This window comes from Acomys russatus, chromosome 19, assembly GCF_903995435.1.
Source record: "Acomys russatus chromosome 19, mAcoRus1.1, whole genome shotgun sequence".
NCBI lineage: Eukaryota > Metazoa > Chordata > Mammalia > Rodentia > Muridae > Acomys > Acomys russatus.
This window is the reverse complement of record NC_067155.1, coordinates 30,086,876-30,113,383: the sequence shown is the minus strand read 5'-3', so window position 1 is coordinate 30,113,383 and position 26,508 is coordinate 30,086,876. Positions and strand designations below refer to the sequence as shown.

Sequence of the window (26,508 nt, the reverse complement as noted above, 5' to 3'; positions counted from 1 at the left end):
CATAAGGTAGATTTATTTTTATCATTTGGAGAATTCTTCACACTGATATCAGTAATGCTCAACTTGTTTAAAATCCCTTTCCAGAGATCCAGTTCTACCCGTATTCCAAAGAAGAATCTCCAATACCACACAAAGCCCATTATACTAAAGAACGACAAAGAGAACAAGTGTTTTGTTCATGTATCATTTACCTCAGTATCCTGTACCTAAATTGTGATTATTTATATCGTCAAAAATTAATGCATATCATGAATAACTTACAAACATGTGTTTTCAGTGGTGGGTTCTGTTTTGAGATAGTATGTCTGAGTCTATGAGAAAAGGGCACTTATTTTTGCTGACATATATATCTCTGTAAAATTACTGAAAAGTAGGTAAATATTTCAATTTCAGTATTATAATGGGTTTATTTCAGAGACTTAATTAACTCATCAAGTGGTCATTTTCTTATATGATGTCTTTTGTTTTTAAACATCTCAATGAGATTTTATTAGGTCTCAGGAGAATAATGTAGCACTTTGGGAAAAAAATGCACCCTAGAAGCCCTGCACTGGAAGACAAGATGGAGAAGACCTCCACAGCCACCATGGCTTTGCCCTTGGTGCTGTGGTAGACAGGGAGGAAGGTGACCCAAACACTCATGAACAGCAGCATGCTGAATGTCAGGAACTTGGCTTCATTGAAAGTGTCAGGGAGATTCCTCACCAGGAAAGCCACAGTGTAACTCCCTAAGGCCAGGGTCCCTAAGTATGCTAGCACACAGTAGAAAGCAGTAACTGAACCCTTGTTGCATAAAAGGATGACATGAGCATGTTCAGAGTGTGCATCTGTGTCGATATAGGGAGGTGAAGTTCCCAGCCAGACTCCACAGAGCATAAATTGGATCAGGAGACAGATGGGGATGACAGAGTTATAGATGCCTGAGACAAACAACCTTCTCATTGTCCTTCCTGGTTTCATGACCCTGAAAGCCATAATTACAGTTATAGTTTTGGCCAAAACAGTGGAAAGAGCCAGTGTGAACACAAGTGCAAATGTAATTTGTTGCAGTATACATGCGGCTGTGTTTGGGCGGCCAAGAAAGAGAAAGGGACAGAGGAAGCAGAGAAGGATGGAGATGAGCAGGATGTAGCTGAGAGTTCTGTTATTGGCCTTAACAATGGGTGAGTCTTGGTGCTTGAGAAAGATCCCCAACACTATAGCTGTGATGACAAAGAAGCCCAGAGCTATGCAGGCCAGAGCCATGCCCAGAGGATCCTCGAAGGACAGGAAGGTCACTGATTTGGGCAGGCAGTGGTTTCTCTCAGGGTTTGGGTACTCTTGACTTGGGCAAGGGATGCATTCCTGCTGATCTGTGGGGAGGAAGTGAGTCAACATTTCAGCTTACACAATTGTTTACTCATTCTACATTCAAATCATAAAGACTGATTTTCAATGTCGGTTGCCAAACACACACACACACACACACACACACACACACACACACACACACACACACAAAACTTGGGGAGGAAGGAATATTCTACTTCTTGAGAGTGCCAAAAATATGAAACTTTTATAAATCCCATTTCCCTCATTCATCTTATTTACTTAAAATTAAGACAGTCAGTGTGTCTCTTTCCAGTTTCCTGAAGTATAATTGATGCATAAATTTTAAACATATTCAATATACAATATTCATGAATTTGGAACATTATATAAAGCTCTACAATTATTATCGCATCAAGATTTCTCTATATCTACATGTATTCCTATCTACCTATCTGTTCATTGTGTGGCATAAAAAGGTTCATATCTTAACACATATTATCCCACAGACATACAGTAGTTCACATTTTTACTCAACTATTATTTTAAGACCATCCACATTTTCTAATTGGGAACTTTTTTGTGGTGCTGGGGAAGGACAAAGGGCCTTGTTCCCGCTAAGAATGTGGTCCACGCCACACTATGTTCCATCCTTTATTCAACACTTCTACTTGTGTTCACTAACTCTTGCATTACTTTCAATTTCTGGTGTAATACAATGTTGACATTTTTATAAGATATTAACATGTCTAATCATGGTATTGTTCTTTGGTGCTATATCACCATAGCACTTCCCTGAATACTGTTCTAAGACAGGAAGGATGCAATACTACATTTCTCTACAGCATTCTTTATCAATAAATTGCAGCTCTAAGATCAGATAAATCAGGAAAATCTCAACTGCAGAAGTTCAAAACAAACTTTTATACTCTTTGACATCCTTTGACTCAGTACAGGACACTCTGTCTTTTATTATTAATGTAGGAATAAACCTGGGAATTGTTCTAATTTTAGTTTTAGGTTTTAGCTTTAATATTTTCTTTTAGTATAGGCTTAGACCTCTCAGAAAATGCACCTTAAAGTGGGAAGTCATACAATATACACTACTGAAGGAATAAATCTCAGTAAGAAAGATAGCTTGACTAAAGTAAACTTTCCCTACATATACCATAGGTGATGACACATATAGTAAAAGCAGTTAGTTATTAGCATTGGCTGTTCATAAAAAGACAAGTTACGTTATTTTGAGTTTAGAGTGCTCTCCTAATGCAAACATTGCCAGCCTAAAAGCTGGATGTCGTATATTAAGTGTGTTTTTCTTGGAGGAGATATTAATTAGATTTTAAAATTAGAATTATAGGAGTAGTAATAATAACAATGTCTGTTCTGTTTGTATTTTATAATTTGAAATAAATTTGTAACCCTGCATGGGTAATGAAAAATCAAACACCTGCTCTCTACCACTTGTATAATGATTAGCTGGTCTTTGTTGTGAAACTTGAATGAGTAAAAAAACCTAGTTGCTAGTCAGTCAGAGGCACAGAAACAAGCCTTCTATAAACTCATAGCCACAGAAAGGCTTAATTGTTAGTAGTCATTTGTGAGATTCCTCTGATCATTGTGCTTGGTCCATTCTCTGCCCCTGCTGACCCCTTATCATCTCTGAGGACCTCACTGTTAGCGAAGGTCTGCTGACTCTTTTCTTCATTCTCAGGAAGATGCCCCAGGATGGCCCTAGCAAGGCTCACAGAGAGTGAATACCAATAAGAGACTATGAATAGGATTCATCTGGGCTTGCTACACATATGTAACAGTTCTTCAGCTGGGTTTTCATGTGGGACACCTAACAGCAAGACCAGGGTCTGTCTCTGACTCTTTTGCCTGGTATTTGATCACTTTACACTAACTGGAATATATTGTGTATCCTCAAGAGCAGAAGATGTGCACATCCTTACACAGATTTATAATAATGTCCTCCCATGGCCATATGGCACACACACAAACATACACACAGAGATAGAGGGGGGTATGAAGGCAGGAAGCAGATAAGATACGCAATGAAAAATAATGTAAAGAAACTGTGGTACATATACACTATGGAATACTACTCAGCTATTAAAAACAAGGAATTCCCGAAATTTGTGGATAAATGGATTGAGCTAGAAATGATCATAATGAGTGAGTTAACCCAGAAGCAGAAAGAATCAAATGGTATATACTCACTTATATCTGCATACTAGCCCAAGGGGCATGTCCCACGAAAGCCTTCACTTACCAGGAAACTGGGACAGAGGGGAGGACATCCTATTGGGACTCTAAATGAGAGACGCATGGGAGAATAGCAAAGTAGAAGGATCCAGAGGGTCCTAGAAACCTACAAGTAGAACATTATGATAGGCAGATTTGGGCCCAGGGGTCCCACTCAAACTAAGGCACCAGCCAAGGACAATACAGGCGGTAAACTTTAAACCCCTACCCAGATCTAGCCAATGGTCAGGACATTCTCCACAGTTGAGTGGAGAGTGGGATATGACTTCCTCACGTACTCTGGTGCCTCACATTTGACCATGTCCCCTGGAGGGGAAGACCTGGTGGCACTCAGAGGAAGGACAGCAGGTTGCCAAGAAGAGACTTGATACCCTATGAGCATATACAGGGGGAGGTAATCCCCCTCAGGAACAGTCATAGGGGAGGGGAATAATGGGAAAATGGGGGGAAGGGAAGAATGGGAGGATACAAGGGATAGGATAAACATTGAGATGTAACAAGAATAAATTAATAAAAAAAATTTTTAAAAAGAAAAAGAATGGTTATATTTTTAAAATCTTATTTTTACCTGTAGATATCTGTTACTTATTCTTTGTAAGTGGAAATAAAGGTTCATTCCCTTAAAGTGATGACAATATTATATAATTTTGCAAGGAATTTAATGTACCATAACAATAGATCTTAGAAAATAAAGATATTTAATTAATTTTTCAATGTTTCATTGTTTACAATGGAGTTTTTTGTTTGTTTGTTTGGTTTTTCTTTGCTTTTGTTCTTGTTTTTTTGAGGGATTCTCTGTGTAGCCTTGACTGTCCTGGAATTGCTTTGTAGACCAGGCTAACCTTGAACTCACAGAGCTACACCTGCCTCTGCCACCCAAGTGCTGGGATTAAAGGCATGATCCACCACTGTTTGGCAAGGGGTTGTACTTTTTGAAGATAATATTTAAACAGTAAATTGTCATCATTATTAGAATGTTCTATTTTCCTTCTGGTTTTTTTTGTTGTTGTTCTTTGTAATTTTTTAATTTTTAAATTATAACACATTTATCTCATTATCCCTATTTTTGTTGTTCTCTCTAAATCTTCTCCTGGACCTACCTTATACTTGACACAAAATTCATGACCTCTTTTCATTAAATGGTGTGTGTGTGTGTGTGTGTGTGTGTGTGTGTGTGTGTGTAAGTGTTTGTATTCATAAATACAACATGCTCAGTCCATATAATATTATTTGTCTATGTTATCTCATGGTGGACCACAAAGATCTATAGGGATCCATATATTCATTTATAAAGACTTATATTTCCTACTGTTATCTATATTCTAAATGGCAACCTTGGCTTAATTTAAGGGAAGAATCTCCAGCCTTGTTTATTCAACATACAAAGTGATCCTGGACAATTGAAGACCTCACATTTAATAGGGAGCCTATACTATTACTACAAGATTTGAAGTGACAATTCCATGTAATAAAAGTCATATTTTGGAAGAAGTTGCAGATGTCACAATTGCATGAGAACTTACACTCAAATCTTAACTCATTGCATGGCATCTGCAGTGATTACTAATGGGTATGGGGATGAGTGAAGGAGACATGGAGAACAGCACTGCATTATGACAAAGTTACTTCTTAGTTTTCTCCTGCATTCTGAAGCAGTTAGAGTAATGGTAATATTTTTGAACCTGTCTGGTTGGAAATGTGCCCCTCTGGACATAAGACACAAGAAAAACAGCACACAGGTCTTTCTTCTTGTAGAACTTTCCAGAATCCTGGACCACAGCTCGGTGTACAAACAGATCGAGGAGTCTGAGGGCAACAAAAAAAAAAAAAAAAAAAACTGATCATAATATTGAACAGTAGTTTAAAATATTTTAAGCTAATCAACTTAAATGCACATATCCTATGGAACAGTGTGGTTTCTGTATGGGAGTGTAGAATGCACATTTGAAGTTAGCATGCTTCCCAATGCTAAATGTTCAACATTCCTTTATGGTGACCAAACTGAGACTCACAGCTGTCTAGCCTTTGTGAAATGTGCAGAGTGTCCACATCTGTCTAGCCATTGTGAAATGTGTAGAGTGTCTATATATTCTCTGCTGTGGGGCAGAAATCCAGAACTCCTTCTTTTTGTAAATTATGGAACAGGAAGAGTTGGGCTGTCACCTTGAAACCTAGTCACTCTTGCCTCATCCATTTCTCCCTTTATATTAATCACCATAGAGTAACACCAAAAATGATTCAGCTGCAGGAGGAAAGTCAATTTGCTCAGGAGAGATATTTTGGATGCGTGGCCACAGCTTCTCCTGATACCATCAATGTTGATATTCTATAGACACTGAGTTATGAAACATTACTGTGACTTTCAACCTTCCCTACCAATGCTAAGAATAGGTCTATGCTTTTTATTTCAAACATTAGTGATGTCTTCACTTAGGATTTTCAACAATTGCATTATTAGTTAATCACATTAACTACCAAATTTCTAACATAACTTGTTATATTTTAGTAATTGTGTAGGACAGGCATATTTCTATCTTTCCTTAGACCTTTTTCTGCATTGATTTGGACTCAGCTTCTGTCTCATACATATCTACAGACTAACAGGAAGATGAGGCTGTAGGGTTAGCTCAACAGTTAAGAATCCATTATGCTCTCACAGAGAAAATTCAGTTTAGTTCTTAAGACATACATTAAGGAGCTCATATATTTTTGTTACAGAAATTACATAATTTTTTCTTGTTTATGCTAAATCACAAAGTAATAAAATATTGATACACTTGATTGTGAATTTTGTTAATGGAAGGATGCACTTAACTTCAGCTGGCATGTATAATGTAAATCTGTGAATATATAAATATATGTTTGTGTACATGTGTATGTATACAGATAAGAACACACACACACCTATATATAACCATAAACACACATTCATCTATCCACTGCAACATTAATGAACACACACATTAACGTTCAGTTAACATAATCCTAATGGTTTATTTCTGATTTAAAGTTATCAAACATAACTAAGGAGGTGATTTAATATTTAACATGCTTGTCAAACAAGCATGAAAATCTGAATTTCATGCTGGATGGATGGATGGAAACAAAATTTGGGAATAGACAAAAACATGTTTGAAGGCCGAACTTTTCAATAATGAAGACAGAGATAGAGGCTAAGTAATGCTATCAACTGAGTACAGCAAAATCTGAAAGTAAGGGTTTCAGAGAGATATCCTGTTTACAAATGAAATTGAGAGCAACAGAAGAAGATAACCATATGTATGTTCACATGCATGAGCATAAAACCACAATAGCCTAAAATCTTAATATGTAACAATTATTTTAAAACTCCAAAGATATATCACACAATCAATTTTCATAATCCTTTACAAAAAATTTCTCTACATACTAAAAATTGAAAATTTCCAGACCTGATTAAAGCTGCTTGGCCATTTAATCAGAACTTCATTGATGAAAAAGCCTTGATCTTGTGGACTCTTAGAGACAAACTCTCCCACTTTAACTGGTAATGAGGAATGCTTAGTATATTCCATAAAGTTTTGTATATCATATATTTCCATAATACTCTTATTTTTATCAAAGCTTATTTCTTCTCCAGCAGCGTTTTTAACTTGGATTGTCCTCAGAAAGGGGTGAATCTATAGAGGGACATCGTTCGGATAGGAGTAGTTCATGCAAATTACTGGTTGATAACCTCTAAAAGAAATGTATTTTCTCTCTCTCCAACATGGGTTTCTTCTTGAAGATGTGTACATTGTTTAGGTGTCCCTCCAGTTCGTTTAGTGAAATGAACATTTATCCCCATGATAGTAATGCAAGAATTACTGAACACAAGTAAATACGTTGTCAAAGGGAAGGGACCTAGCATAGTGTGGAGCACGTTCTTAGTTGGGAAAAGGTTCTGTTTCTTTCCCCAGCACCAGAAAATGGTTTCCAATTTGAAAATTTATATATATTTTTAGTGTAAAATTTGAGTACAAATATAAACACCATTTCTGTAATTCATATGTAGTAAGATGTGCCCATTTTATGCCACAAAAATGAACATATGTGAACATTTTATTTAGGTAGACAGTTAGGCCTGGAGATATAGAGAGTTCCTCAATGTGATAATATTAAAAGGAGTTTATACACACTGTGAAAATCATGAAAAACGTGTATTAAATGTGCACAAAGCATAAGTGTCCGTTTACCTAAGGAAACTGAAAAGAGAATCACAGCCCCTTCTTTGCTGCTTGATGTGTTTTGGGTCACATTTGATTTTCAACTTTGATATGAATCATAAGTAAGACAAAATTTTGTCTAAGTTTTCTGTGCTTTAACTCAAGTTTTAAAAACATTACTTTATGTTTTAGATTAATTTATTTTGTTTTTTAAAGAGTGTTTTCTTCATACATGTATGTATGTACACTGCACATGTGCCCCCTGACTGTGAACGTGAGAAGAATTCATATCCACCAGTTACAGAGATTTGCAATATTTTAATATTTTACCTTTGTACCAGGACCAGAACCTGGGATTCCTCAAGAGCAACAAGTGCTTCTAACCGCTGAGAAATCTTTGGCCTCTAGATTTGTGTTATTTTTAATTTGTTTTTTGCCTAAATGTGTGTAGTGTGTGTGTGTGTGTGTGTGTGTGTGTGTGTGTGTGTGTGTGTGTGTGTGTGTGTACCAAGTCCATGACTTATAAATGAATAGGGCAGATATGTAAGCCATGCTCCTGATAACTGGAGTGAAAGACGATTGTGCGCCACCATGTGTGTGTGTTTATAACCTAACTCATGTCCTCTGAAAATGCTCTTAATTGCTGAGTCCTCCCTTCAGCATCCTTTAATTACATACCTAACCTAATACAATGGCTTAATAATTCAACTTCTGAGAGTCAATGTTGTTTTGCCTATTTAACCATTGCTGTTATAAAGACACGCTGCTTATGTACTCAGTTATTCATACAGGGTACACACTAACTAACCTAACATATCATCTATAGGAAGCCATATTCAAAAATTGTATCAATGTCTATGTAAAATATTATTGTTCTTCATCATATTCAAAATTACATATTACATTCTACATTCAAAATTTATTTTTTATTAGCCCATCTTTGATTAACTTAAAAGCTCAATTGACCTGTTCATTAGTCTCCTTGATGACACCCTATTTGAAAGTAGTCATGAAGGCTCATAGCTGTAAATGAATCCTAGGTCTATATCTTATTGTTTAAACCCCAAACATATCCACTTATTATTAATACATGGAAATATGGCCAAGGTTCATGTGCACTGTCAGTGTTTCAACATGTAATAATGGAAGCACGGCCTTGGTTTTCCCTTCATTTTACCTAATTAAGAATAAAAAAATTGTAAAACTAATTACTTTTCAGTCACTTATGACTCTAGAACAGGCTACTTATTTTTCAAAAGAGTTCTTACTATGGTCTCATGCCATTAAATAGGTTGCATTTATGTGAAATGGCAGCTTTGGATGTATTTAGTATGTGTATGTCTTTTGGCAATGGACATATTACATGAAAATTGTAAATTTTGATTGTTGAATTTCCTATATTTTGGCATTATTTACATTTACATCTTAAAACATTTCACAACACTAAGAAAATTATTGTTGAAATTCATTCAAATGTAGTGTCTTCAAATCTGCATTTACTCCCCAAATCATGTAAGATAATTACAGATATATATACAAATACACTGTGATAGAACCCTTTTCCATATTAATTTATACTTTTAATTATGAGATAAAGATGTGTATTTCCTTGACCACAGTAAATTACATAGTAATATTTTAACCTCCTGATGATTCCCTTGCTTATGAGGGAAGCTTACCTGCCATGGAAGAAGCTGGCCATTGTTTGTGTCTTCATGAGAGCCCAGTTCTGTTTTGTGCAACAGCATGCTATGGAGGGCATGGGCCACTGCATACACTGCATTCCATATGGAATAACTGGGCTCAGAAACGGTCATCACTTCATGTTTTTCATACTTACTCTTTAGGGACATGTTTGATGGACAGAGTGTACGATTTCCACATAGCAAACCAGGAGGAGAACAATAAAAATTGTCAACCCAGAATTTAAAGAAATATAAATCTCCTGGGTGCTGGGATGGTGTAAGAGCCTCGAGAAAGTTATTGAAGCCAGGGATCATTTTCTTCTTTGAAAATAAAAAGCTTCCACTGAAAAAGTTAATCCAATCACTCTTTTTATAGACTATAGTTTCTAAATATGTAAAGTGTTGCTTTGCCACGATCCATACTTTCTTTCTTGTTAGAGGTACGTTATTTGCAATAAGGAACATTAGAAGGTCATTTATATCACCATAGAATATTGCTACATTTACTTGTGTGTGCTGGTTCAAGTTCAAAATACCAAGACCATATTTTCCCCACAATTTCCAATTAACTGGGATTATATGTGTAAAAGCCACACAGATATCTTCTGAAGTCATCTCAGCTTTAAGCTGAGAAAGGAACTCCTTTCCTTTCAGATCATCAGCCACAAGAAGCCCCACCCACTTCCAGCCAAAGTATAGCAGTAGAGAAATGACAGCTTGGGTTACAGCTGTGTCTTTAGGAGACATCTGATAAAGGGATGGGAATGTACCTTTGTCACTTAGCACAGTATCAAAAGGTCCATATGTGACCTAAAGAAGCAAAAATGGAGAGTGTGAGTTACTATGTAGTACGAATCATCAGCCTGTATGAATTATGACAAGTTTACATGCTATCTTGATTAGTTACGTACCCGTGTTGTAAACTTTGACTTATGAGCAAATGCAGCCTGAGGATCTCCAGTATATTTTCCAGTGTTTGGAGATGGAATCATAATCACTACTAAGTGATCTGGTTAGAAACTCTCACACTTTACTGCTTGTGCTTTTCATCTCACTCTTGCTATATCAAAATAATTCATTCACTGTTATTTTCAATCTGCCTGCAGTAAATATAAACTGCATATCAGGTTTCTTTTGGTCATGTAGCTATGTGATTGTGGACAAAAATACTTCCCTAACTTACTTGTGGGACTTTGTAGAGCTCCAAAAGTGTTCCAATTGCAGCAGAAAATTCAGGCATGGTTCCTGAAAGAACTCCTAGAGCTTTGTGCTGAGTTTTGCATTTGTAGTTACAGATATACTCACTCCTTCCAGACAACCACATCAGAGGCCCCTCCAAGGTCTTTCGGTTAGAAAGAAAAGCATTGTAGATGTGGAAACCCAAGGTCACATTGGGGAGCAGGTGTGAGTCCTTATTGATCTCCTCAATGGTAAAGTATAAGGTCAGCATGTATTGATAGTTTTTCCATCGCCATCTAAACAAGAGGAAGAGACTGATGGGTATAGTCAGTCCATTTTTCTCAGAAACTCTTTATCAAATTTAGGGCAATAGAGGTCTTAAGCCCTGGCTTCTCCTTTGACATGTTAAGCTTATGTGAATGAGAACAGACAACTCAGGGACATCATGGACTCACTCCTGAATTATCAGATACTGAACTGTTTTTTAATAATTTTTTTTCTTGAAGTGCATTTATAAATTCAAGTACCACTTGCTTTTTTCCAATGACTGCTGAATACATAAGTGTTTATGATATTTCTCTTTAGGGGAGCATGGTGATACAGAAGAGTCACAGAGAGGTTCACCATGCATGTAAATATGATCTTCACGAGCTTTTATTTTGCAATTAATCAATTTTGTATTAATTAGAAATTGTAAAAAAAAATCTTGTTTACATGCATTCCTAGTATAAAGTGTCCATTTGGGAGATGGACTGATGGCCAGGCATTTAGCCACACTGACCCCCCCTTTGAAGGAAATTTGGCATCAGTTCTCAGTTCCTACAGGTGATAAGTTATATTTCTGTCATCTGTGGGCACCAGGCACACATGTGGTATTCATACATATACAAGAAGTTAAACAATCAAATACCTGAAATAAAGATAAATAAACCTATTTTGGGTGCTTGATAAATGACTCTGGCCTTATGATTACTTCCCACTCTTGTGGAGGATCATGATTCACACCACATTGGACATGCTTTGGGTTACTATAGTATGTTACATGGGTTCTAGTGGATCTATGATACTGCTCTTGCTTCTGCGGGTACAGGCATAGATGTGATGTGATACACACACAAACATAGAAACATAAATTAATAAATAATAAATAAACTTTTATAAAAAATATAAGAATTAATAGCAAAAGGAAAAATGTTTCTCTAAGCTTGTATATTAACAAAATGAGTACAGATTCCTGTGTAAGGCAGTGAAAGAAAAAAGTAAGTAAAACTAGTATTTTAATAAGAGGTAACCTAGTGAGGCTGGCTCTGACATGGTCTCTGTTGACTGATTTTTATGTCACTTTCCCCAGTCAGGGCTGCCTTGCCTGGCCATAGGTGAAGAAATGCTCTCAATCATGATATGACTTCATATGCTGTGTTGGGTAGGGGAGTTGCCTTGTCTGGGGAGTATGGAATGGGAAATGGGGAAACAGAGAGGGAGTATGGGTCCAAGGAGAGAGGAGAGATTGGGCCATGGTCAAAAAGTAAAGTGAATAAGTAGTTTAAATAATTAAAGCAGAAATAATACAAATATGCAATAGATAAAATCATTAAAAGGTGAAATAAAAAGAGAAAAACCTGAGTCCATTAAGTAAAAGAGTGCTCATAATTGGAGGAAATGAAACTTTGATGCAGCTAGGTGGGCTGAACTCTCTCAATCATGGCATTTGGTGGTAGTGGAGGGATTCTTGGTAGCTACTTTCACAACCTGTGTTATACACAAGATGGCTGGCACCACTAGAAGCATTAAAGAGAAATTGTGAGCCTGAGGTACATTGAGTTCTCTTGAAGGAACTATTAAGACCAGCTTAGACATCAATTGGGAAAACTGAGGCAGGGAAAAGATCCAGCAACTGTCTGGCATCCCTGCATACTTTCTCTGAGGGCAACATTCAAGGCCATAACTGAATGTTATCAGAGATGGCTTCCACTGAGAGTGGCAGACTGGGAGGCCAGAATTAAATTGCTGGAGGTGGGCTAGTGCTGATAGGTTCCAGGTGGGTGCTTACAGCTATCATTTAAGCAATGTCTAGGGCTGATGGCTCCTAGAGGGGCCTTCCATTGATGGTGGCATGTGATGGCTAGTGATGATGGCTTCTAGAGGGAATTTTCCACTGTTAGTGACAAAGCATCTAAAAAAGAAAGCAAAAGGAGAGAAAAGAACCATGTACACACATACACATGCTTACACTTGATGATGAATTAAGACAGACTCCAACAGGTAGATTCCAACAAGCTTCTTCTTTAAAACTTCTCTTACTTTACAAATTTTACATACATACATACATACATACATACATACATACATACACACATAAATACATTTATGTATTGTGAGAATAGAAATGTATTGCAACAAACTTACAAGGCATATACACAAATAAAAATATGTTAATGGATGGAACAACTCCAAAGATCCAGTTGCAAACCAGCGAGCATTATTCAAATGGACAAAAGTATACATACACATATTTGGTTAATGGGGAAAAAAAACTCAGAAGACCGAATTCCAACAACCTTATTATTTCTCCTACAGCTTATGTATCCCAGCAAGATCTTCTAAGCAATTAAAAAAATCACAAAGTGGTTACATTCTATGTTTCTCTAATTGATTGGTTACAATGAGTATATGTAACAGAAACATGTTCTCCAATATCTTCACATGCTCAAACATTTTACATACTATGGATAAAAACATACATGAAAAACAAGGGTTTTTTTTTCCAGGAATCTATGTACATTTGTAACTAAGTAACTTGTTACATATTAACAGAGCATAACAAGCAAGGTACTTTCTGTGCCAGCATTTATTTTTTTTTTTACGAGCAGATTGTAATATACAGTTACAATGAAATAATCAGTAATCTTAAAAAGTAATCTTATGAGGCGATCCAAGATGGTGGCATAGGTCACACACTGATTCTAACTAGCTGTGGGGCATCCAAGTGCCTTTGGTATCTGATCTATCTCAGATGTCTAGTTGCTTACAGGCCTATCCCAGATGAGTCACAGACAAGACTGTTACAGGAATGACCTGTGCAGACCATACTCCACATTAGCTGCTATTCCATGAGCAGCTTTGTGCTCTGATATCTCTCCACGAGCCAGCAACTTACTGGCCTAGCACAACTGGGGCACAGAGTAGATAGCAAAGCACTGTCATCTCAAGAAGGCCTGTTGAACACCCCAGAAGCTATGAGCTCTGGTCCCCTTCAATGCCTCAGCTGCTTCCCAGCTGGGCCCAGCTGGGATACAGAGGAGATAAGCCGAGCTGAGTCTGGTGTGAGCCAAGACACACATTTGTTGCCATGTCAAGAAGGTTTGTTGGACACGATCATTTTCAAGCTTGAATCTCTTGCATCTCCCCAGCTGGTTACTTACCTAGCCCATATGGAACACTAAGCAGATAGGCAGAGCCCTATATTCTCAAAAAGGACTATAGGGCACTTAACCTACTTTGGGCTTGGAAATCTATCAACCCACTCTACACCTGCCGGACTAAACTGGAACACAGAGACCGAGCTGTACCAAGCTTGGTGCAGGCTCTAACAACCACAGTCCTGCATCCTAAGGAGGCCTCTAAGGAGCTATAGCAAACAACCTTTGGCTTGGAGTTCTCTTTACTTGCTCTCAACGGCCTGGCCCTTATGGTACACAGACAGCAAAATCATAGGACGAACCTCCAAGTCGACTAACACCAGAGACAACCAGATACCTAAAAAGTTCCTGACACAAAACACCCAAGAAATCTTGAACTCTATAAAAAGACCAAATCTAAGAATAATAGAAATAGAAGGAGAAGATTCCAAGAGCCAAGGCCCAGAAAACATTTTCAGCAAAATCATAGAAGAAAACTTCCCCAACCTAAAAAAAAGAAATGCCCATAAACATACAAGAAGCCTACAGAACTCCAAATAGATTGGACCAGAAAAGAAATTTCTCCCACCACATAATAATCAAAACAGTAAGTGTACATAACAAAGAAAGAATATTAAAATATTCAAGAGAAAAGGTCAAGTCACATATGAAAACAAACCCATCAGAATTACACCTGAATTCTCAACAGAGAATATGAAAGTTAAAAAGTCATGGACAATGTCATGCAAACATTAAAAGACCACAGGTGCCAACCCAGACTACTTTGCCCAACAAAATTTTTAATCAACATAGATGGAGAAAACAAAATATTACATGACAAAACCAAGTTTAACCAGTACCTAACTACAAATCCATCCCTACATAATGTACTACAAGGAAAACTACAACTCAAGAAGGCTAACTACACCTAGGAAACAAGAAATAAATAACTCCACATCTATAAATCAAAAACACAGAAACACACACATACTCTTCCACTATCTACATAAAAATAAAAGTAACTAATAACCAGTTGTCATTAATATTTCTTAAAATAAATGGCCTTAACTCCTCAGTAAAAAGGATGACAGTATGGATGTGAAAACAGGATCCATCAATTTGCTGCATACAAGACACACAACTCAGCCATAAAAATAAATATTACCTCAGGGTAAATGGTTGGAAAGCTGTATTCCAAGCAAATGGACCCATGAAGCAATTTGGTATGGCCACTATTGTGTCTAGTAAAATAGATTTTCAAAATAACTATCGAAAGTGATAGAGAACGTCACTTTGTCTTCATCAAAGGAAATATGCAACACGATGATGTCTCAATTTTGAATATCTCTGACCCAATGCAGGAGAAGCCACATTTGTAAAAGAAATATTACTGAAGTTTAAAGCACACATTGAACCCCACACATTAATTGTTGGAGACTTCAAAGCTCTTCTATCCCCAATAGAGAGATCGTCAAGATAGAAATCAAATGGAGAAAGAAGGAAACTAACAGACATCATGAAACAAATGGACCTCATTGATATACAGAACATTTCACCCAAACACAAAAGAATACATCTTCTTTTCAGCACCTCACAGAACCTTCTCCAAAACTGACCATATATTTGGGCACAAAGCAAACCTCAACAGATACAAGAAAATCAAAATATTCCCTTGCATCTTATCAGATCACCATGGGTTAAAGATGGAACTGAACAAAAGAAACAAACAAAGCATACAAGCACATGGAAACTGAACAACTCTCTACTCAATGACACCTGGATAAGGGACAAAATAAAAAGATAAATTAAAAACTTCCTAGATTTCAATGAAACTTAAGGCACAAAATACCCAAACTTACAGGACACAATGAAAGCAGAGCTAAGAGGAAAGTTCATAGTACTAAATGCTTTAAAAACATACTGGACAGATCCCACACTATCATCATAGCAGCACACCTGAAAGCTCCAGAGCAAAAAGAAGCAAAAAAAACCCAAAAGAAGTGTATGGGTAAAATTCATCAAATTCAGGGCTGAAATCAATAAATTGGAAACAAAGAAAAAGAATTAAAAAGAATCAAGGAACAAAGAGCTGGTTCGTTGAGAAAGTCATCAGATGGACAAACTTTTAGCTAGACTAACTAAAAGGCAGAGTGAGAATATTCAGATCAGCAATATCAGAAATGAAAAGGGAGATATAATGACAGACAATGAAGAAATCCAAAGAATCATCAGGTCTTACTTCACAAGCCTATATGCCACAAGATTTGAAAACCTACATAAAATGGACAATTTCCTTGATAGATACCAACCACCAAAATTGAATCAAGATTAGGAAAACAAATTCAAAAGTCCTGTAACATTGAAGGAAATAGAGGCAGTCTCGCAATCCAAAAAAGAAAGCCCCACACCAGAAAGATTCATCACAGAAATCTACGAGACTTTCAGAGAAGAGCTAATATCAATTCTCTTCAAACTATTCCACAAAATAGAATCAGAACCAAACTCATTCTATGAAGCCACAGTCGCCACCATACCTAAGCCACAGAAAGACCAAAGAAAGAAAGAGAATGTGAGAGCAATTTATCATATGAATATTGATGTGAAAATGCTCAAGAAAATACTCACAAACCGAATTCAAGAATACATCAATACTATGACCAAGTAGGCTTCATTCTAGGCATGTACAGATGGTACAATATACAGAAATCTGTCAATGTAATTCATCATATAAAAAAAACTGAAAGAAAAAGACCAAATAATCATTTCCTTAGGTGCTGAAAAAGATTTTGATAATATCCAACACCCCTTCATGTTAGAAGTCCGAGAGAAAGCAGGGATACAAGGCACATACCTAAACATAATAAAGGCAACATATACAGCTACCCTACATCCAACATCATTATAAATGCAAAGAAACTTAAATCAATCCCACTGAAAGCATGGAAAAGACAAGCCTCTCCACTCTCTGTGTCTCTTCAATATAGCACTAAAGTCCTACCTAGAGCAACAAGACAACTAAAGGAGATCAAGGGGATAAAAATTGGAAAGGAAGAAGTCGAACTATCACTATTCACAGACAATATTATAGCATACATAAATGACTCTAAAAAGTCTATCAAGAAACTACTATAGCTGATAAACACCTAGAGCAAAGTGGCTGGATAAAAACATCAACTAAAAAAAAAATCAGTAGCCCTCCTATATACAAATGAAAAAGAGGCTAAGAAAAAAGTTAGGGAAACTATACCTTTCCCAAAATCCTCAAATAATATAAAATATCTTGGAGTAACTTTAACCAAAAAAGTGAAAGACTTGTATGGAAAAAAAAAACTTTAAGTCTCTGAAGAAAGAATGTCAAGATTTCAAAAGATGGAAAGATCTCCCATGCTGTGGATCAGAAGAATCAACATAGTAAAAATGGCCATCTTACCAAAAGCAATCTACAGATTCAATGCAATTCCCATCAAAATACCCAGACAATTCTTTACTGAACTTGAAAGATCAATTCTCAACTTCATATGGAGAAAAAAAATTAAGAATAGCTAAAACAATCCTGGACAATAAAAAAAATCTTCTGGAGGAATCTCCATCCCAGATCACAAGCTGTTATAAAAACATCACAGTACTGGCATAGAAATAGACTGACTGATCAAAGGAATCAAATCAAAGACCCTAAAATAAATACACATGCCTATAGACACTTGATTTTTTTGCCAAAGAAGCCAAATCCATAAAGTGTAAAAAATATAGAATCTTCAACAAATGGTTCCGGTCTAGTTGTATGACTACATGTAGAAAAATAAAAGTAGATCAATATCTGTCACCCTGCAGAAAACTGAAGTCCAAATGGATTAAAGACCTCAATACAAAACCAGATACACCAAAGGTACTAGGAGAAAAAGCGGGGAAGACTCGAGCTTATTGGCACAGGAAATAACTTCCTCAACAGAACACAAACAGCTCAGACCCTAACATAAATAAATAATAAATAATAAACAAACAGTATCTTATGAAACTGAAAAGCTTCTATAAGGCAATGAGCACTGTTAGCAGAACAAAATGACAAGCTGCTGGCTAGGAAAAGATCTTCAGCAACCATACATCTGACAAACAGCTAATTTCCAAAATATTAAAAAAAAAACATTGAGATGTAACAAGAATAAATTAATAAAAAATTTTAAAAATTAAAGAAAAAATAAAATGCTAAAATAAATAAATAAATAGATCCTCTTATTCTGTTAAAAAAAAAAAAAAAACTCAAAAAATTAAACACCACCAAACCAAATAACCCAACTTTTTAAAATGTGGTAGAGAACTAAACATGGAATTCTCAACAAAATAATATCAAATGGCTGAGAAACACTTAAAGAAATGCTCCCAATATAGTTATTAGCAAAATGCAACTCAAAGTCACTCTGAGAATCCATTTTATGCCTATTTGAATGGGTAACATAAAAAAAAAATTCTGGAGGAAGCAGATGCTGAGGATGGAGAAACAGGAACACCACTCCATTGCTGGTAGGAGTGAAAACTTGTATGACCACTTTGCAAATCAATCTGGTATTTCTCAGGAGATTGGCAATAATTCTACCTCAAGACCCAGCCATACCACCCCTGGGAATAGTCTCAAAACATGCTCCAACATACGGCAAGGACATTTGCTCAACTACGTTCATAGCAGCTTTATTCCTAATAGCCAGAATCTGGAAACAACCTAAATGCCCCTCACCTGAAGAATGGATAAAGAAATTGTGGCACATTTACACAATGGAATGCTATTCAGCTATTTAAAACAAGGAAACCTTGAAACGTGCAGGCAAATAGATGGAACTAGAAAAGATCATTCTGAGTGTGTTAACTCAGACCCCAAAAGACATACATGGTATATACTCATTCATAAGATAATATTAGACACATAATACAGGAAAACTACGCTACAATATGGAGATTGCTACATCAGCTGGGTACCATGTATGATGTGGATGTAGACACTCTGATCAGATGTGGTAGCAGTCTCCTGGTGGGTCCCAAATGTGGAACATAGGGACTACTTTGGAAATGGACTCTGATCACCAAACTTTGATCACTTTCCTCTGGCAGGGCGGACTTGCCAGGCTACAAAGGAAGAGGTTACTGGTGATACAGACAAGACTTGGTAGGCTGAGGTCAGCTGTTAGGGGAGGAGGGCTCCCTACTCCGAGGACTACCGGAGGGAGTGAGAAGGCATGAGTGATGTGGTGGAATCGGGAGGGAATGAGGGATGAGGATGCGCTCTGGATGTGACGAATTTAAAGTCCAGAACGAGCAGGTAATGTATATTGCTAATACAACTATATGGGAGTAACTCTACGAGTGGCTGAGACATGAACGTCTAGGCATAGACAACGTCTCTTGTTGGCTACAGAACCTCTATGAATTGCTATTAGATGCCATTCTTCATACGGCATGGATGGACATTTATAGGTGTCTTTTTTTCTGCTTATACAAAGTGCAGAGAACCAGCCTCAATTGTTTGCTGCATCACACACACCTTACGTAATTTTAGAACTGCATAATGATCACGTGAAATTATATGTTTTCAGAACAAAAGAACCAGATGCTGACATTGGATCAGACCTGACTGGATGCATTCTTCTCAACATGCTGGACACAGACACGCTGCATCCTTCATGTCACAGCAACACTTTCTTTAGTTGCTGTTCCTCATCACAACAAGACAGCTCCCAGGGCACCTTCTAAGAAAGCTTCCAATCCCATTTGGTTCAGCATTTCAGACTGTCCAACACAGGACTTTAATTAATCCTGGAAATTCTCAACATTTAGAAATTGGACCACAAAGCTATTCTTAGCTTATTTAACCATTTCTCTAATTTTATTTGGGGCCCTCCAAAGGTATTATTTGTCCCCAACCAGTCAGAATAATCCTTAAGAGAATGACACCCCATCTCAGTGTTGGGTAGGTTTCTGCTTGCTATCTTGGGATATGGTGGGTTACCAACATGGGAGTTAGTTATAAGTTTTATTGGTCTTATGTAGAGCGAAAACAAGATTGGAGTCAGATATGTTTCTCTTTTCCTTTATCTTCCATATTTAGGTTTGTAGTTAGGGGATGAAAACAGAAAGAAGGGTCCATATAGAAATATATAGGGAAAACAGAACAAAAAGTAGATTAGTGATCTACTCCTCAACATAATGCCTTAATTGTCACTGACGAGGTTTTCTTTAATTCACTGGTATAGAATTAGTTATATAGAAGCAAAATAAGTATATATATATATATTTCTACTCAAATATGAATTATTGGACCCATATAACTCAATTATAATACAAGGTTTATTTCCAATACTTTGAAAGTGCTATTACAGGCTGTTTAGTATAAATAATTTAACAAGTTACTTGATAGTTGATCAAATCATGGTCACATTAATTACTAGTCCATTCTGAGTACAAGAATATACATCCTAGTTACAACAGTTAGATAGGATTCTATAGAAAGGTAAGGCAAAATAGATAATGTCTTCAAATCCTCAGAGACATACAGAGAGAAAGAAAGAAAGAAAGAAAGAAAGAAAGAAAGAAAGAAAGAAAGAAAGAAAGAAAGAAACATGTATCAGACATGTATACATGTATCAGTGAGAACCCTGGAAAGAGCTGTGTCTGAGAAGAATAGCTATAGGATTTTCATTGATACAGAGTGATTGGAACATTGCAATTCCAGAGGCTCATTACCATGGTCTAGACTACCTGTAGGACCAAGAAATAGCCATTTCCTGGAAACCTCAGCAATTGAACTAATCTCCTACAATCAATGAATAAAATCATTTTGGAATGTAGTAACCCAGCACACCACTGACTTCTAATGACCTAAAAGTTAAGAATGAATTGAGATAACATTGTGGAATTGTACAATATCTTTCCCAGTCTTTTCAAATTGTATTTTATTTTATTAATTTATTCAGATTACAACTCCATTGTTATCCCATCACTTGTATTCTCCAGTTCCTCCCTCCCTCCTGCTTTCACTCTATTCCCCTCCACTAGGTCTATGACCAAGAGGGACCTCCTCCCTCACTATATGGTCATAGGCTATCAAGTCTCATCTTGGTAGCCTGCTTATTCTTGCTTTGAGTGCCCTCAGGCCTCCCCACCAAGAGGAGGTGGTCAAGTATGGGGAACCAATTTTGCTGACAACTTCTTGATGATATTTCCACCAATGTATTGGGCTTAGAGCTTTATTTATTTTGTTAATATGAAAACTGCTTCCACATTGGAACATGGAATTTGGAGAAACCAGAATTGCATTCACAGGAATGGACTCGCCAATTTATTTCTAGAATAATTTCTCTCTTTTAACATTTGAGCTGAGGGCTGAGGGCATATTTGTATGCTTATATGTTTATATTTGCATTATTCTTCACAACAACAGTAATAAAGTATAATCAACATAGTGCAGTTTCATATGTTGAATCATATGTTAGATGCAGCTTACATGATCATGGAATCTGTTAGCATTTTATTGACTATTGTTACATAAATATACATGAGGGAAATTGGTGTCTGTCGTTTAGTCTCCTGTCTCATTTTTTATTTTGTCAACTTAGATATAATCTCTGTCTTTTAGTCAGTTTGCGTACATATTTGTTTAATTTGTTGATTTTCTTAAAGAAATGAATATTTGTTTCTTTGATTCTTTGATTCTTTGTTTTCTTCCTTTTGTCCCTAGTTTATCAATTTCAGCCTGGAGTTTGGTTATTTTCTGCCATCTACTTGACTTTGACATTTTTGTTTTTTTTTTTTCTAGAGATTTCAAGTGTGGTATTAAGATGCTACCATAAGATCTCTCCATCTTAGGAGAAACCCTGTTAACTCTGTTCACCTGAAAAGGGTTGGACCATATATCATACTATGGCAGTTTGCAACTACTTATGAACCTCTGGATCCCTGATGACATCCCACATGTAGCACTATTCCACTCTATTTTACCCTCATTACTTACCAGCTGTAATTACTGAAGAACTGTGCTTCCTTACAGTGACTTCCGAGGTCATGATACCTTCTGGGGTTGGGCAGGAAGAACCAGTCAACTTCTGAAATGCTTTATTATTGTCTTTAGAGGCTGTTAAAAACTCTCACACTATAGAAAACCCAATTCAGACATCATCAGTAAGTAGCCTCAAAACTGCATGTTGAACATTCTCACCTGGTCCAAAAACCAGATTAAGTTTAGATAAGAGCTAATAGGCGACCCAATCCCTACAGTGTTTAGCAGAAACAAGGATGCAGCTGCACCATCAGTCCTTTTCACATGTGAAAGTCATTCCTTGCTATTTTCTACAGCTACTAGTTCTCCTGCTGAAGAGAGCAGATTCACAGGCAGATTTACCTTGCTGAGAGGCATCACAATGAAAAATATAATCCCACAAAAATAGATTTAAATGAAAGTCAAACTGAAACTATCTTATTATTAATACCCAAAAAGTGCCATTTTACTATTAGTTTATTTTGAAGAACTTGCTTTTCTTTTTTGTAGATTTATTTTTAACTTTTTACATACATGTTTATGATATAAAACATATATACATTAAACTACCTACAGCAAAAAGAACCACGAAAAAATCAGGATATATATATATATGAATTAGGTTGGGTGATGCCAATAGTTAACCTGTCTCATGGTATGAATCTTCAAAATAATAAAAACATCTTTAAATGCCATATTCTCTAGGATTCTGAGGTTTTTGAAGGCCTTATCTAACTATTATACCTTGTCTTTCTATAAAACCATCTCTTTCTGTTGCATCTATGATGTATATTTTTGTGATAAATTTGATTAGTAATTTATACGAACATAATTTGATCAACTAACAATTAACATATAACTTACATATCCTAAACATCCTGAAATAAAACTTTCAAAATTTTGGAAGTAAACCTTGTATTATAATTGAATTGTATGAGTCAATACCTCATATTAGAGGAGAAACATATATAATGTATGTGAAAAATAATATTAAATTTGAATTCCATCCAATATATCAAAATTTAAATTTATTTTGCTTCTATATACAAAATTCTATATTAGTGAATTTAAAATAACCTTGGGAGTAACAATTAAGGTATTAAGGAGAGGATTAGATTCACTAATCTACTTTTTGTCCTATGGTCTTTATATATTTCTAGATTCCTCCCTTCTTTCTTTTCAACCCCTACTCCAAACTAAAAATGAAAGACAAAGGAAAAGAGACATCTCTTATGTCCAACCTTCTTTTCTTTCTAGATAAGAGTAATAATATTTATAACCATCTCCCAATGAAAATAAACATCTATCTCCCAAGAAAACAACCAACAGCCTACTCAACCCTCTTAAGATAAATGAGGTGTCATTCCCCTAAGGTTTTGGGGTGAATAATACCTTTGTAGGGGCCCAAAAAATTGGGGGAAATGGTTGAACAAGTTAGGAATAGCATCTGTGGTCCAATTTCTAAATGTTGAGAAAGTCCAAGCTTAATTAAAGTCCTCTGTGAGATAGTCTGAAATGCTTGGCTAATTAGAGTTGATAGCTTTCTTTGAAGGTGTCCTGGCAGCTGTCCTGTTCTCATGAGAAACAGCAACTGAGACATTTGGTGCTGGAACACGAAGGATGCAGGATGTCAGTGTCCAGCATGCTGAGAGCACTGAATCCTGTCAGGTAAGATCCAGTGTCAATGTCTGGTTCTTTTAGTCTGAAAACATATCATTTTTCACAAGCATTATACAGTCCTAAATTATAAATGTATCAGGTATGCATGAAGGACAGAACAATTATGGCTTATTCTCTCCACTTTGTATGAGAAGAATATGCCATCTAGTAATAAATCACAGGAGTTCTGTAACCAACAAAAAACGTGATCTAGGCATAGACATTCAAGAACTTGCTTTTAATCGCTGCTCCAATTTATCAATCACCTCTGTCTCCTGGTAAATGACTGGATGAGGGAAATGCTTTAGAGTTTAATAAAATTTTGAATGTCTAAGAACCTGATATAGGTTATATAAATGCAAATTATATTTATCTGAGGGAGTGGTTAAAGATATGTGGATATGAGACTTAAAGATTTATGAAGTTCAGAGTTTTAAAATATTAATCATTGGAGTTCTGATATTCTGTTAAACTCACATTGTGAAAGCACTGGCAACGCTTCTCATAGTCACAGACTCAGAACTTTCAATGTACCTACATTGTTTTTGTAGATATGTTTCAGTGCTTCTCGTTGTTCAGAAAGCTTCTCTGACGGTATATATACAGACAGTAAAATGGCTGTTCATTGCTCATGGCTTTAGCCGAGAAGAATCCTTTTCAGTTACAAAGCTTTTGCTATTGCTGGAAAGTATTGCTCTCATCAAACTGTTTACAGACACTTGTTACCTGCTTTTTCTACAGAGAGGAATTCAGTGTATATTATTTTTGTAGTCGATACTACTATTAATATACATAAAACTTTTATCCCTTATGTAAACTCTAAAAATCATAATTTCAGCTTCAGTGAATTGAGATTTGATCCACCTATCACAGGTCAAACATAATATAGATTAAGACTTCTGTCCATTAAAACTTCAATATTTTCTGACTACTACCTATCATTAAGAATGGGCTCTTTGCTTTCTTGACATGGGAATCACTCCACCTTCCCTTGTACTTACATACAGAGCTATAGTTTCTCCATCTTCTGAAAGCATTCCTATGAGTGATTTACTTGCAAAAATAAATCAAGTATTCTGGAATTTTCTCTTTATGAGCTCCATAATACCACAGCTACTAAGATCATAGGCCTGTATGTTTGTTTCCTGCTAGCAGAATAAATATGAACTGAGGCTTCCAGAGCATAACTTTCAATAAAGGAATATCCTGATGCAGAAATTGTTGTTCAAGGGAAAAATATGCTAATTATAGCACTAACAGAATTACGGGATTTATGGAAAAGGCTAATTGCTACTCAACAATACAAAAATAACTAACAAATCAACTGAAATATACTCAGAGAAATAAAAGAACAGATGAATACCTCAGAAAATAAGAAGATGAATAATCCAAAAGAAGATAAGATCAAGCTATGAGTTCAACTGGGCATTAAGACAAGAAGCAACTTGGATGATTGGGGAAAAAATCATACACCTAAAATACTGAGTAGACAAAACCACACAAATTCTAAAATAAAATTATGAATCTGGGGAAGGAGGACAGATAGAAATGGAAACCACAAAATCTCTAATCAAAACAGAAAGCACTGTGTATCCAGAAGAGCGAACTATGGAGAAGACAGACTAACAGGCATGAACACATGACTTTCAGAACACTGCATTAAAATATCAGTGAGAACTAAATAATTATATCCACCATATCCAAACTCTGAGACACTGTAAAGAGACTAAAGACAGAGAATATGGATCAGGGTATGCTAAGATTTGTACTAAAGACCTGGAGATATTCAATTTCACTTGAACAAAACCTCTCCAAGTTTGTGAAAGAAACAGGTTTTCAGATATAAGTCATTAACATGCAGAAAGACAGGTGATCAGACTGGAAATTTTCCTTGACATGCTTGAGTTAGTGTGTTAAAACATTTACAAGACTGGCCATGATTACACCGTGGAGCGGACACAAAAGTTGGATCATTCATTCTCTGGTGTCTTCCTGACTGGAAACAAGGAAGAGACATGTAAATGTTTGTAGACACATAATGAAGAAGGAATGCTTGACACTGTCTTACATCTCTCTCTATCTTGGTCATTATTCTTAATGGAATTCCATACGTACAGCAGAGCATGAGTTGTCTTGTAGCCAGAACACCCTTAGCACGTTCACACTAATACTCACAGATAGAGTTCCCATAGTACATATGGATCGCTGGCAAAATCTATATTGATCTTTGTGGGTGGATTGATTGTGATGTACATGGGAATAAATACAGCCAGGGTTATGTCTGCCTCCATGTAAGTGCTCGGCTTCCAGTACCTATTACAGTCATAGTGATGCCAGTCCACTGATGTAAGTGCAGACTTCAGGAGGAGGATGAGACAAAGCAAGAGAAAGAACATGTCAGGGTCTTCACCACACAGAGACAATGTCCTGCATCTAGGTTGATCCAAAGAGAATATAGGCTTAGGTCATGGAACAGGCTCAGACTTCAACAATGTCTGAGAACACTTTGTATGCTTCAGCTGCTTCCTACTGCTACTTCAGGCTCTCAGTCTGTACATACCCAATAGTTCTCATGACAGGGCAAGGCACAGACTGAAGCAAAGTCCAGACAACTGAGGGCAAGTCACAGTGCAGAGATATCTCTGTAACTGTAACCAGCGTTGCCCTGCATTTGCTGGCTTTTCATTGCTCTATTTCCCTCTCATACACATGCTCTGGGGATCTGCTTGCCCCAGGATACTGCACCTGCTTCCACTATGGGGGTGGAAAACATGTTTGGTTGCTACCTTCTTCCCTAACCTTTGTTA

The 26,508-nt window shown here is 36.5% G+C and overlaps 1 protein-coding gene across 1 annotated transcript; it reads right to left on the bottom strand.

Annotated features, from left to right (window-relative positions):
* Positions 1 to 447: 447 nt before the first annotated feature.
* Positions 448 to 26,097, bottom strand: LOC127203320 (vomeronasal type-2 receptor 116-like). Its single transcript, XM_051162103.1, has 6 exons — positions 25,877 to 26,097; positions 10,629 to 10,920; positions 9,440 to 10,255; positions 7,008 to 7,235; positions 5,259 to 5,382; positions 448 to 1,352 (listed from the first exon to the last, which is right to left on the bottom strand). Exons 1-6 carry the CDS (start codon positions 26,095 to 26,097, stop codon positions 448 to 450), a joined length of 2,586 nt encoding a protein of 861 aa, XP_051018060.1.
* Positions 26,098 to 26,508: the final 411 nt, after the last annotated feature.